This window comes from Eufriesea mexicana, unplaced genomic scaffold, assembly GCF_001483705.2.
Source record: "Eufriesea mexicana isolate 0111107269 unplaced genomic scaffold, ASM148370v2 scaffold9974, whole genome shotgun sequence".
Lineage (NCBI taxonomy): Eukaryota > Metazoa > Arthropoda > Insecta > Hymenoptera > Apidae > Eufriesea > Eufriesea mexicana.
In genome coordinates, this window is record NW_016917653.1 from 123,490 (window position 1) to 138,616 (window position 15,127).

The 15,127-nt window shown below is 32.8% G+C and overlaps 1 protein-coding gene across 3 annotated transcripts in view; it reads left to right on the top strand.

Annotated features, from left to right (window-relative positions):
- Gprk1 (G protein-coupled receptor kinase 1) overlaps positions 1-9,230 on the top strand; it is a 109,949-nt gene extending 100,719 nt beyond the window's left edge. For all 3 annotated transcript variants that reach the window (XM_017908097.1, XM_017908099.1, XM_017908100.1), the window contains 8 exons: positions 1,566-1,757; positions 3,519-3,826; positions 5,556-5,730; positions 6,194-6,571; positions 6,684-6,738; positions 6,815-6,963; positions 7,696-7,788; positions 8,060-9,230. In XM_017908097.1, coding sequence (XP_017763586.1) covers positions 1,566-1,757; positions 3,519-3,826; positions 5,556-5,730; positions 6,194-6,571; positions 6,684-6,738; positions 6,815-6,963; positions 7,696-7,788; positions 8,060-8,218 — 1,509 coding nt within the window. In that variant the 3' untranslated portion in view covers positions 8,219-9,230. The remainder of the gene's footprint in view (positions 1-1,565; positions 1,758-3,518; positions 3,827-5,555; positions 5,731-6,193; positions 6,572-6,683; positions 6,739-6,814; positions 6,964-7,695; positions 7,789-8,059) is intronic.
- Positions 9,231-15,127: the final 5,897 nt, after the last annotated feature.

Here is a 15,127-nt window from a genome sequence, read left to right on the forward strand (position 1 = left end):
TAATGTATTGCACATCCTTCTTACCACCATATGCAAATAATATCTCTACTTTTTGGCAGGTTTTAGCGAAAGGGGTAACCCCATGAGATGAGAAAACTTGCTACCAATGGTTCCAAATTTCAAGAACAATTTATTTTATATAGTAGAACCTCAATTATTCGAACTAATTGGGAAATATAAGCGTTCGGATGAAAGAATCTTCGGGTAATAAAACATGCTTTTTCGATTTTAATTTTGATACATTTCAAAACGGGAAAACGTAATATCGTATATATACAATAATGGTAACAACAATTAGTAACTTTAAGTCTAATTTAGTTAAAAATTTGTAGATCCTAAAATTTCTGAACTATTACGTCTTAACAGTAATCTCGTTAGTAAATTCAAACCTGTAAAATTTTATTCTTTTTATGTCATGTACCTGCCTAAAGCTCATTTCTGAAGAGTGAAATACTTTAACACTGGAGCTGCCATCTTGTAATGGAGAGTTAAATATTTTATACAGGAATGATGATAATTGTAGTGGCACAGTGATGACAAGTAACTATGTATAATTCTGTCTCCATCTAAATAAAAGTCAGTATTAATTTTGCCAAAGGTACCTGTTCCCAGAAACTGTAGGAATAGAGTATCTGCAACAAGTCATTTTGAACCCTTTGGTAGTTTTAGTATTAAAATATTGGGGTAGGTTATCGTTATTCCATTCATGATTGATTAAAGAAGTTTCATCGTATTACTACGCTATAATCATGTGCCATGATACGCTAACTCATTTCAATAGTCGAGTTATTACATATGAACCAATTCAAAGTGGCATTTTTACGTCAGTATTCGCATAATAGAGAATTCAAGTGACAGGAATACGGATAATCGAGGTTCTACTGTAATTTCATGTTATTATTCTTTCACGAAGAATAATTGACCATTCGATATCACGTATGTAGGATCGACTAGGATAATATTGTTATGCTTAATAGAATAAAATAAGCTTTATTAATAAAATAACAGATTAATAGAATAGTAACTGTGCACGCTTGTCTCGACCACAACTTCACTCAACCTTTCACTCTCACGCTTTGTACAACACTCAACTTTCTTTCGACTCATACGACTGTCTTACAACTGACTTTAAGACTTTTGGATCGACTTCTACGATTGACCTGCTCGCATCCTTGTATCCTTATTTTAACCTTACACGCTCTGTCTTCTTTCATACTCAAGCTTTCTTTCTTGATCACTCATTTTCCACGCGACCTCGGTGGACCAGATACTTCAAACACAGGACGCATTCGTAAACTTTCACTCGTTTCTTGCATTTGGCTTTGTCATAAACATCCCTTACATTCGATCTTCTTGCTCATAGTCACTTTCGTTCTATGTCCCAAACACTCTTGATATTCTTTCAGGGCCGCACTCATTATTATACGTATGTAATCGCTGAACTATACTGCAGAAAATTTGTATAAAAATGAACGTATTAAATATTAAGAGAAAATGATGCGTCGAAATGTGCGTATTTAAATGTTAAAAAATTAAAAAATTCGTTGAACGAATTGCTGTTTCAGTTGACAATGAACGACTTCAGTGTCCATCGAATAATAGGAAGAGGCGGTTTCGGAGAAGTTTACGGGTGTCGAAAGGCAGACACAGGAAAAATGTACGCAATGAAGTGCCTTGACAAGAAGCGAATAAAAATGAAACAAGGCGAAACTTTAGCGCTCAACGAGAGGATAATGCTTTCGGCAGTCAGTACCGGTGTAAGCTTTACTCCATGATGCAATATCCTAAAAATACAGTAGAATGTAAATTTTAAAACGTAGTATAGTAATCTCTCGATCGATTTTCCTTCCATATGTTTGATTAAGTAGTATCTTTCGAAAAATCCTTCGACATGTATGAAGCAGCGCAAAGGTATAAACATCGTACATCGTTGCTTAAATGTTATGCAGATGCGGTACCTATAGTCGAGTGTTCAAATATTTTTCCAACGAATTTTGCATTTCTTCGAAATAAATTGTAATATTAACAATCATTCTATACTTCTTTTTAATATGTATTTTATACTGTTAATTTCTGTTTTGTTGATACAAAATTAAGAGCTTATATAAATTTTGTGTACATCTTCCTTAACCCTTTGCACTCCTTTATCGAGTGTAACTCGACATCAATTATTATTACTGGAACTCCTATGTCGAATTACATTCAACGTTTTCTGATTCTTTATTTACTGAACAAGAAAATAGAAAATAAGTAACTACTTGAATTACTTAAATTCAAAATATAAATTACAACAATGATTGACAGATATATTTAATATAATCAGTAAACAAAATTCTTTAAAGTAAATAACAGCCGAGGAACTGTCCTGTGAAGTAAATTTCAAACAAAATGCTTAAAATAGTAAGGAGTTACTGGCAACAAAATGGAAAAATAATTCCGAGTGCAAAGGTTTAATGAAATTCGGATTTTATTTATTTATCGTGTAAAATTGACTTGTCATGTTCAGTTATTTATTTATCATTTAAATAGCGTTTAAGAATAATTCAAGTATAATTTTTAACGATACACGATGTGAAGGAATCGATCAAAAATATTAATATATCGCTTAAGAGTTTCTCTCATCAATCCTCTTTTTCGCTAACATGTAAAACATTTCGCGGAATGCAAGTAATGTACTCATTACAAACGATTCACCTACTGTAATAAATCAATCATTGACTATAAGCATGACGTATATAATTCACGAGATAAGAGAAGCACTTTCCAAAGCAAAATTCGAAACAGAAGAAATTACTCTAATAAAGAAAAACGTCAATGATTGTTAAAAATCGTACATGCTAGAACTACCAAATGAAATTTTCAATTTTATATATTATGATATTTTTAATTTCTAAATATATGCAGCTACCTGTGTCAAAATAAATGTCAATTTTGACCATGGCAGAAACATAATCATATGATATATTAATAGCTATAGAATAGTATGTATACAGCTATTTATTTTTATCATACTACCTTTATTATTATCATATGTACACTATATCTAAATGCACATTACAGGTTGGTAGTTCTAGTTCTGATAATCACCTAAAACAGTGCTGAGCAACCCATTGGCCGCATGTGGCCCTACAGCTACTTACCTGCAGCCTGCCGAAACGTTGACACTTCATTTGGCTGAAGTGTAAAAGTCTTAGCGAAAGGTACATTCGATACGAGTTCCCTCAAAAATAAATCTAATAAACAAAAATGTCATTGAAGTTTCACTGAAAATAACAAATACCACCCTCTGAATGAAATTTCTTATTAATATATTTAATATTGCGTTCGCCTTTCAATTCTGGCTCGAAACAAAGGTTGCTCATCACTGACATAAAAGTATCCCAAATATCACCCATAAATTGCTAATTCATTCATAAAAGTAAACACCAAACGTCACAGTTATCGTAATCTAGTTTGATAGTAACGATTTAATTTCACGAACGAAGTAGAACAAACTATAACTGCGACTACGATTTTAGGTGGATTGTCCATTCATAGTGTGCATGACATACGCCTTCCAAACACCAGACAAGCTCTGTTTCATTCTTGATTTGATGAACGGGGGCGACCTTCATTACCACCTTAGCCAGCACGGAGTGTTCAACGAGCGGGAGATGAAATTCTACGCAGCGGAAGTAATACTCGGATTAGAACATATGCACCGTAGGTACATCGTCTATCGGGACCTGAAGCCGGCGAATATCCTCCTGGATGAGCACGGCCACGTAAGAATATCGGATTTGGGGTTGGCTTGCGATTTCTCCAAGAAGAAACCTCACGCGAGCGTGTAAGTACCTTCGAATAATTGTGTACACTTACATTACAATTCCAAGGTAAACAGGAGACTATCCCAACATAATATGACAACGGATTTTTGTAAATTAACTCTTTCGCTAATAAGCATTTTAAGGCAGCCTTAAGACGATTTTCCATTTAATTCACTAGCGCCACCATGGCCCATATCTCCAATAAATGTAATATAAATATTGTATATGAATTATTTTTAATTATTTTCTAATATCATTGATACAATCTTGGAATTTTCTTCTTACTACGCATGTCAAATTGTTTGCAAAGTATTGTTGACACAAATTTTTCGATCCTATATGTACTTTTTCGACAATTATTATATTTTCGAGAATTAACACGTACCTACGTAGGAGGGTATTTTCAGATAACCTATCTGGTTATCTGAAACAAAAAAACTAAAAAGCATCTTAATTAGTATAAATACGGCTATAGCACGAACCACCAAAGCACCGAAATTTCGAAAATTGAAAGAAATGACAGTATTTTTAATTTTAAATATTGATTTTCCTTGTGCTTTTCGTTCTTTAGGTAGCAAACAAGAATAGAAAAAGATATCAGATTTCGAAATCCTTAGTTTATGTAATAAAGGTACATTTGATGAAGATCTCAAAATTTCGAGTCAATCGGTCAACTAAAACGCGAGATATCCCGTCAGCCAGTTCGACGATTATCTTATACACGATACAGTTCAAGACAAGGACGCAAGCCGACGTCACAAAATACCTATTGAACCTTCCTAATGCTAGCCTAAAGGAGTCATATACGGAGGATTAACGAGCACCATCAGCTATCCGCGCGTAGCTTCCATAAAGCGATAAAACGCGAACATTATTCCACCCCTCTATATCCATTACTCCAAAATTCTTAACTCAAGCATTTACTACTTTATCATGAATCCTACACTTTCCTTTGTAAGCAGAATTCTTTGAATTCGCGTCCACCTACCATTACCATCCATCTTCTTTTTCGTCGATTTTAAACACTATAATCAGTTTTCTAATAAAACTAGATTTTCTAATTTCTTAAAAAGAAATTTCATTTTTTAATATCCACGCACATTCCAGTTGTCATTATTCATCTAAAGTTATTATAGTTTAAACTATAATTTCGAATAATAATAAAAATGCATTTACCAGCAATCAAGTATCTCCGTCACTTCTTTCAATGACACGAGTTAGGTCTCTACATCAAGGTTAATTAATTGGGGTTCCTTTTTTAATTCTTACAAATCAAAGAATTGCTTACTTCCTGTTCGTCAGTTGTAGAATTTATTCGTGATTATTTCCTACAATTTGTGGAGGTCCACCCCCCATGGGGTTGCTTTTCTTGACTGTGGGTTCCTACGTGTTGCCGTTTGGTATCCTCTTGGTCGTCGTGCTATGATAGGTAGCAGGTAGAGGGACACAAGGAAGGGATACGTTTTTCATCCTGGGCCTGCTAGTGGGCCGTCAATGCGACTTTCTAGCAGGCCCCGCCTTAGATGGAGAATACTTAGGTAGCATAGGAATTTGTATTCATGGGGGTCGAGGATTCACCGAGGACTTGCGAAAAACCTCGAATCTCCGTTTTCCATTTATCGATGAGGGTGTGAACGCTGGTCGCTACAAATTTATGAAAGTAAAAGATGTATAAATGACTAGTTGTATTCCAATAAATGTGTTGTCCGATATTAACACGAAATATAACGACAAATATTTTTATTGCAGAGGAACACACGGATATATGGCGCCGGAAGTGCTCTCGAAGGGAGTAACTTACGACTCCAGTGCCGATTGGTTTTCGTTTGGCTGTATGTTGCATAAATTATTGAAGGGACACAGTCCATTCAGGCAACATAAAACTAAAGATAAACACGAAATAGATCACATGACACTAACTAAGGTTCGTTATTTGTTCTCTCTTACTAATTAACAATATAATTTATTAAATAAGGTTTCCTCATGCTAATTAACAGTATAAATTTATTTATCATATAAAAGTAACTAATATTGTATTTTTCAAATACAATTATATACTCTGTATTATGATATAGAATATTTTTATCAGTAGTAAAACTGACAAAATATAACACTGAAAATATTTGTTTATATTACAATACTAACTACCTAATAAATAATCCTTTTGTAGTGTATTCAGAAGTTGATAGCATTCGTGTATCCTTATAACTAGCTATAGCATGTAATCAAATAACGTTAAAATAAAACGAAAAGGAACATAATCTAAAATCAACATGTATCGTGAAACATTTTCTAAAACAAATCATATTTACTGTTTCATGATCCATGCAGTGGAAAATTATCTTGCATCGCAGTAAGTGTTATGATACTGGTAAAAATAATTTCAGAACGTTGAGCTGCCGGAAACATTTTCGAAAGACCTGCGTTCGTTGCTAGAAGGTCTGCTGCAACGAGACATCAACAACAGACTCGGCTGCCAAGGCGGAGGTGCGGACGAGTTAAAAGAGCATCAGTTTTTCAATGGTATCGATTGGCAACAAGTTTATCTCCAGAAATACACACCGCCACTTATACCACCACGTGGCGAGGTGAACGCCGCAGACGCCTTTGATATCGGCTCCTTTGATGAGGAGGATACTAAAGGTATCAAACTGACAGACACGGATCAAGAGCTGTACAAAAATTTCCCTTTAACCATCTCAGAGAGATGGCAGGCTGAGGTAGCCGAGACTGTGTTCGAGACAATCAATAACGAAGCAGACAAGGTACGAATTGTATACTCCTTCGATAATTTTTCGATTTCCTCACTTTCGTGCAATTTTTCGTTCTGTATTTCCCTTTTCTCTATTTTAAATTTATTTCTTGTACTAATTTTAGTTGGAAAATAAGAAGAAAGCTAAGCAGAAGCAGCGCTTCAAGGTAGATGAAAAAGGTGAAGAGACTGATCATTCTCTCATGTAATAAGGTTCTCAGTAAACGGTGATTGTATCGAATGTTATCTGTTGCAGGATCTGATTGCATTTTACACGGGTATATTAAAAAATTAGGTGGTCCTTTCGCGAGTGCGTGGCAGACACGTTATGCAAAACTTTATCCTAATAGATTAGAATTGCATCCTGAATCCACGACGAAACCTGAATTGGTTTTGTTTGACCAGGTAAACGAATGGATAAGTTTAATAGTGACGATTAAATATGCTAATTATATCAACACTTTATCTATCTCTATGTATCAGAATTGATATTTTTAGTTTAAAATGACATAAAATTGAAAATAATGGAGGTGAAAGTAAGTGTAAAATTGCAAATAATTATGAAACAAATTAAAAAATTTAATCTCATACATATTTTCCATTTATCCAAGTATAATGGGATTCAAAACATTATTCGTTTCAGTCTTCTCTTCCTTGTATTTTTAAAATTCATTCATTGAAAGCTTTATGAATTTTAAGTTCCTCGACATTTTTTTAATGAAATCTAAAACATATATCTATTATAGGATCTATTTTCGTATAGTGCATCAACAGGTAATGATTACCCAATTGACAATTTAAATGTTAAGAAGTTTTGTAGTAGTAATCTGACTTCCTAATTAGCACTTTTAACTTTGTGATCTATCAGGACATTTTGGTTTTGAAGTATAATTTAAGGAATTCAAGATTTCTGAACTACCGATACTTTTAAAATCCTATAAATACCAAAATTATGTCGAAATTAATTAATGAAGTCTTGTTTTACAAAATCGAAGTCAAAAGTTGATTGAATTTATTGAAAATTATAACAACATTTTTGTTACTTTTACTTCGATACTAAGATGTCATTTTGTTGTAAATTAATCCTAGGTATCGAATATCTGTGATCTTGAATAAATTTTCTAACAAATTTTGTAGGTCGAGGAAATTAGCGCAGATCTCCAACACGTGAAAGGAGAACAGTGTATTGTTGTTCGTATGAGAGACGCGAAAATAGTACTTACAAATCCCGTAAGTAAAGATACATATCTAAAAAATAATATAACAATTTTGTAGATTCCAAAATCTTATTTACGAAGAAAAATGAAATCATCTCCATTAATAAATAAATTAGAAAATAAGTTAGAAAATATTTGTTATTAAATTACAATTAGAAACATTCTTTAAAATATGTACTGGCTCAAAAATCTCAGTATAAAGCATGAGAAACAATAAGTTGTCAGTTGTAAGTTATATTTAATAAGTTAGTGAATTACAAGTTATATACAATAAATTCTTTTAGGATGAAATCAGTCTAAAGGAATGGGCATTATCATTAAGATCTGTACACAAATGCTCGATGGAGATGCTGGGCAACATGGCGAAAAAGGCCGGTAAAATCTACGGGACTGAACGAGACGCAGTGATTCCGGCAATGCAACGCTCGACGAATAGCAACTAGCCCATTGCTAAAACCTGCACGCCGTCATCATGCTCCAGTCCCACTGCCCCCCAGCAACAGCAACTTTTTTTATACTGAGAATCAACGCAGAGAGACCTAGAAGAATTTCCAACGAGTGAATGACCGGGTAATTGGGAGGCGATTTTCCTTGCAACCGGCAACCCGGGATCAGAAGTATCTAAGTCTCGAAACAGCTCCAAAGAAAAAACTCCTTTTGAACGGCGGGTAGCGTCGCGCTGTATAGAGACTCTAGGAAGTAGTGTCGTACGAATCGTCACGTCATTATATTTGTACGTTAGCTGTATGTGCAATGTGGCGTAGGAACTAGCGACTGAACAATGCCCATCGACACCCACGCGAACGCGCGCGCGCGCGCGCGCCAGCACGCGTGCACTCATGCAAGAATCCACACGAGAGACACACACACATGCACGCACACACGTACACATATACACGTAAAGAACACGAAAATGCAACCGGTAGTGTATTATTGTTATATCAAATACGAAATACGCCCTGAATCCCGATTATACTTCTACACCGTTCTATACCGCTCGTTTACTTAATTTATTTACTAATGCAGGACGATTTTATATTGTCATTTCGTAATCGGTAACACGCGCGCGAATTCGTTTATTTATTGTGTTGAAGGAAACAAGAGACAAAAGAAAGAAGAACTCGGAACAGTTTGTACATTATCGGCAGCCAACCGAAGATAGCTGTAATACAAAAAACTGTGTACGCTCGAGTGGATACAAACGAAGTTCGCTCCGGCAATAAAATTGTGCGACGAACGTAGATCTCGTCTACATTTCTTCATTCTGCTCAGCCCCATGTCCAATGTAGGGAAGTAAGTAGCCTTTAAGTGGATCGAGTAACTCCACATGGAATAGGAAATGCCTTTGTCTTTACTTTCTTTTTTTTTCTTTTTTTTTTTTACCAAGTGCGACTGCATTATGGTCTAATATGTAATCTTTATATATTTGCAGCTAAAGGTAATTATGATAAAAAGCGGAACTAAAACTTTTTTAGACATGACAAACGTATGAACAGAAATTCAAGTTGTATCAAATGTCCTTCGAAATCTGGTACGTGGAAATTCTTAAAAATCTAAAGAATGTATTAAATTTAAATGCTAGGAAGTCATAATATGACCAATATGATCATTATAGTCCGTATGTAAAGTATTGTATAAATTGTTTTATGTATTTTTAGATGTGGTTAATTTAATTATACCAAATGTTATTCATACAAAAACAAAAATTAATTTAACAATTATTAATATTAATTAAAAAATCCGTCTAAAATCTATAAATATTTATATAATTTGAGAAATATTCTACAATGATTCCAAAATGATGTTAATCGGAAACTTCTTATTTGTAGTCATATTCCTAGTTATAATTAAAATTATTTGCATTTTATATAGTTGATTGTTTCTGCAACGTGCAAATGAAGCAATTGAACGATCTTTAAATAGTGCTAACGGTTGCGAGGTATAAGAAATTAAAAATCTTATTTCTTCCTTCTAACAGCTTACTGTTTTGCTGTGTAGTTTCATCATGATTTCATATTTTCATATGTCATGTATATTTTCATACTTAATATTTTTCGAAATTGTACATATACCGAAGGGAAATATTATCGGATCTTTAACTGGTATACAGTACCTGTGCAGTATTTGTGTATCTTTTCCAGGCAATAATCTATGCAATGTATGTGAAAAATGATAAAAAAGTACTTCTCACAAAATGATATATATTATGTATAAATGAATGCATGTATAAATTTAACAACTTTATAGTGAATAGTTTCATGTAAGTACCATGCGTTGCTGAGAAGAAGTTAATCATTTCGGCACAGGAGAAGGGGGTATTCCTCTCTCTCTCTCTCTGCCTGTGCTATCACTCTTCTATGAAACTACCAAACCCACTACTTTCATATTCGGTAACGTAATATGTTAACATAAGCATAAGATATCCGTATAATTCCTATACTCGAATAATAATACTTCGCAAGCCTGAGAACATGAGAGTAATACTGCACAAACAAAACATGATTATTTTCCATTATACTTCGTAAATATTGAACACATATTTAATATGTGTATGAAATATAAGTATAGTTAAATAAAATTAAGAAATGAACATTCATCAGGTCTGAAGATAATGCTTTAGGGATAACTCTCACATCTCACATTTGTTGCGTCTGTTTCACTTTATCTCGATTGTTTCGTTCGCTTTCTTTGTCACATGGTGCTATATGACGGAGCTAATAGGAAGGAATCATTTCTATCAAGAAGGGAAATGCGTTTACTTTTCTTGTGCGATGACGTTAGAAGTTGTGGATTGGTGTGGATTCGATCCTACATTTCACTCAGTGGACTTCTTCTCTGCAACGCATAGTACTTACTTATTTACTTACTCGTGAAGCAAAACGTGCACCATCCCGCCTATAACACGAAATGGAGATTGTTCAAGTTTTCCTTTCTTTCGTGTATTTTATCAATGGAAGACAGCAATCTGTGTGGCTTATTTAATTTTGTCATAAAAGTTTATATTTACAATTTCTCAGTTTATATGCGAATGTAAAAGGTAAGCAAATATTTTAATAAATACACCTAGATTCATTTAAATCATTTCTCTTCAAGTATGTTGTATTTTTCATTACAAAATTTGGATATTTATTTAATGTAATTGTAAATTCAATTGTAGATTTAATTAAACTGATAAGGAAGGAATTATCAAAAAAGTACATATAATTAAATGAAATACATTTTTTAATTTTTTCATTTCTTTACTATTTCACATAAATATTTTTTTTGTGAAAGGTAATCTACATATAATATTTAGTTCTTCAAATAATAGGAACAAACAGTATATTTAAACTAATTTTTATGTATTATCATAATCTCAATCAAAGTTTATATTATTATCCTATAATGATTTATTAAATAATGGTATATATGTATTATTAAAAAATATGATAAGCTTTTAGTTTATATTTTTAATACTTAAAAACTTTAAATGGTTACAGATTTCCAGGTCAATAAATGCAATTAAAGCAATGGTCACTACAAAAATTTTTAATGCTTACAATCATTCCAATCAAGTTACTTTAGAAGATACTTTGAATTATTTGCATAGTTTATTTGATCAAATAAAACAATCAGCTTCTGAATCTTCAATTACGAAGACATCAAAAATTTTGAAAAAAAGTCATTGAAGGTATACTGATTATTCCAGAACATGACATTTTCAATACTGATGGTACAATATTGAACTCTAATGTTATACATGATAAAACAGAAAATAAAGATGTCATAATACCACTTGTAACAAAATTACGAAGACCATCAATCTCAAGTAAAGGCGTTAATGCAAATGTTTGTATATACCTTTTTATATAGTGAAACCTATCATTAATACTTATATTTTATGCAATAATATCAGTCAATCAATATGTTCAATTTTATTGCTTAATGTACATAAATTATTTCTTCTTATTCTTAAGTATTTCTTGAATTTTTAGAACAAAAATAGATGCCAAACTAAAAGAAAGGTGTCTCCTAAAAGTAGTCTCTGACGCAGACACTACACAAGGTCATAGAAAACAGTGAAATAGAAAAAAGAATTTTTAGTGAAACTATATCAGTGAAAGCAACAGATATAAATAAACAATTTGCTCTCAGTAGATAGACAAAATGAATTTATTTTTTATTAAAACATAGTTATTCGATCTATGTGTTTTAGGACGAATTTCATGCAAGATCACGTTTTTGTCGACGAGATTTAATTACTATGGCTATTGCTGGAAAAGATGACAATGGTTCCCAATTCTTCTGTACTCTTAGTTCTACACCAGATTTGCAAAATAAACCTACAGTCTTTGGTAAAGTTACTGAGGAAGTTATATATAACATGCTTAAACTCGAAGAAGCACTTGTAGATGAGGTAAATTTAATGTTTACAAGAAAATATATCAAGAAGTGACATAAAAATAATATTTCCTCTTTTTTGTAGAATGATAAACCACTTTATCCTCAAAGATTGTTAAAATCTATAATATTGAACAATCCATTTGCTGATATTATACCAAGAATAATAGTACCGGAAAATGAAGAAGTAAAGGACAGTTCAAAAACTGAAACAGTAGCAGTAAAGTAGAAATTATATATGTTTGCAGAATGTAGCCCTGATAGTATTATTCTTTGTAATGAAAAATTTTGTTACAGAGACTTCAATCTCTTATCATTTGGTGAAGAAGCAGAAGAAGATAATGAAAAATCTGTGATATTAAATAAAAAGTTTCGTGGTAAGGCAAGTTAGCTCATGATCATTTAACTGATCCAAAATTAAACTCACAACCAGCTGTTTCACCACCTGGACTTACAAATAAAAAAGGAAGGAAGACTGCAGTTGCGATTGGAAAAGTGACGTGAAGTAAAAACTCAAGAAAAATTAGAAGTTGTAAGGAAAGAGAAAGAGTTAGTTTATTGTTTACATTATAACTATGTTATAGAAAGTTGAAATTTTTATTGATTGTCTCTTATTTATATTTTCCGAGCACTGAAGAAAGGACAAAAAATTAATTGAAAGTTACAAGAAAAAAACCGAAGAATTATATCGTTAACAATTATCGTGTATATGTGAAACTTTCAAAGTGAATAAAAATTACCTAAGCATATTACCATCGTAGTGTCATTTTCTTTTTACCAAGAACAAAATCACTCGCCTTTATCTGTAACTTCATGTTCGTCTGGATGTTCAGAGAATAAAGAGAAGGGATAAAAATCTGTTATACGGATTTATGTCGTTTTATTGTTTTGTATCTCCCGCTCAAAGCGTCACGTGGTTTTAGATTGCTCGATTGCGATCAGCGCCATCTATGATTTGGGCTCAAAAAGCAGGAAAGTGATAGGAATATAGAATAGGCGAGGAGGTCGACGTAGAGCTGGTCACGTGACTGACAATGACAGAGAGGGGATAGAAAAGGATAGAATGGCTCCGGCAGTGAAAAATTATTAATTACTCAATTTCTGTAAACAATTTGTGAACTTTTATAATTTCTGCGCAAAGCTGGAACTTCAGGCTACATTCTTATATAATCTTCGTAAAGAATTTAACCCTAAATTGTTAGTTATTAATTTTTGTTTTGTGGCGTCTATGATTTCGTAACGACGACCATCGCGATCTTCCGAGAAAATATTTAATACTAAACGAAACTAGAAGCAAAATGTGATCAAAAGTTATATGAGAAGATTCGCAAGGACATTGTCTTTCTAACGAGTGCATAAAGTTTCATAAATTAATTACGTAGAGTATAGTAATTAACGAAAAACCAATGGCGTCTTCGACAACAATTCAAACACTGCGCAGAATAATTATTAATAATTAATTAATTAGGGATAAATTTATATCGAAAAATATATTGGAAAGTTCTTGAAGGATCTGGCTTTACGATGCAATTATAAAAGTTCGTAAATTAATCACCGATATTGAGTAATTAGTGAATTATCCACTGCCGATCTCGTTGCGGGACCCGAGCTTCGAGTCTAACCTCACAGATGGCTCTGATGTTACTCGAGTAGATTACTAACTCTGGTTACGTGCTTCGAATATATTTTAATATACTTTAATAAATGAAATCATAAAATTTTCTACATTCTTTAAAAAATTCAGCCCAGCAGCGATTTTAATTTGGCAATCAGCATTCATTTCTTTGTCTGGAAGACGACAAATATGCAAAGGTACGCCTTCACAACGCAATTATAAAATTTCATGAGTTCATCACAGAAATTGAGTGATTTGTTAATTTTTCTACAAGTGAACAGGAGAATGCATAGAAAATGAGAAAAAATTGCAAACAAACGCCGGAAGCATTGTTGAGTCCATGCAGTTGTGCCTGCATTACGAAAAACATGTAAGTATTTCTATTAACATAACCTTTAGTTGTAATTAAATAGCGTAAGTTACGATCCATTGTTTTTCCACCTTTCATTAGTGATAGCAGAGCTTGATTATTGGACTCATGGAATATCTTCAGCGTAGATGCCAAGAATTATAATTTATAGCGAGAAAAAGTTGAAGCAGCGATACAAATATGTAAAGTATGATATCTCTATTGGATTCGAGATCGGCTAACCATATGACATACAAGATAGAAATCTCTGATGGTCAACTAAAGATTCAGAAAATGATGCTGGTTTAGGCAGACAAAAAGGAATGCAATTAATTTAGGTGATGGTCTCTTATAATAACAAGATATGGAGAATATACTGAGATTGAAAGGTATGTTTAATTCCTAATCTAAATTAATATTAATATCAATGGTCGAAGTCAGTAATCATCGCTAATGTGTTAAGTTTGATCAAAAGGAGTGAGAAGAGGAAACGCATATTATGCGGAATCAAGAAATATAAAAGAGGCAGCATATGTATCAACAAAGATGGATGCATGGCAAGGACATGTTAATATAAGGATCAATGAAGATATGGGGAATGAAAACTTGGTAATAGTTATGAAAGGTAAAGATAAATCGGATATAGAGTCTGAATGTTGTTAAATGATAAATGTAGAAAATTAAATCTAAGCTCTTACATAGAGAAATGTCGTTGAATAACACTAATATGTTATATTTCAGAACGATGGGGTTGAAGCATATAAAGAAAAGAGAGAGGTTCAGATGAAAGCAGTGAGAAGAGGGAATGCATACTATGCAGACTCAAGAAACAGAAAAGAGGCTGCTTATGTATCAACAGAGAAAAATGTGTGGCATTGACATGGAAATATGAGGATCTTTGAAGAGATGGAGAATGAAGAAATGGTAATAGTTAATAGAGATAAGGATAAATTAAATATACTGTATAAATGTTGCATTAAGGCAAAAATGTGTAGAAATATCTATGGG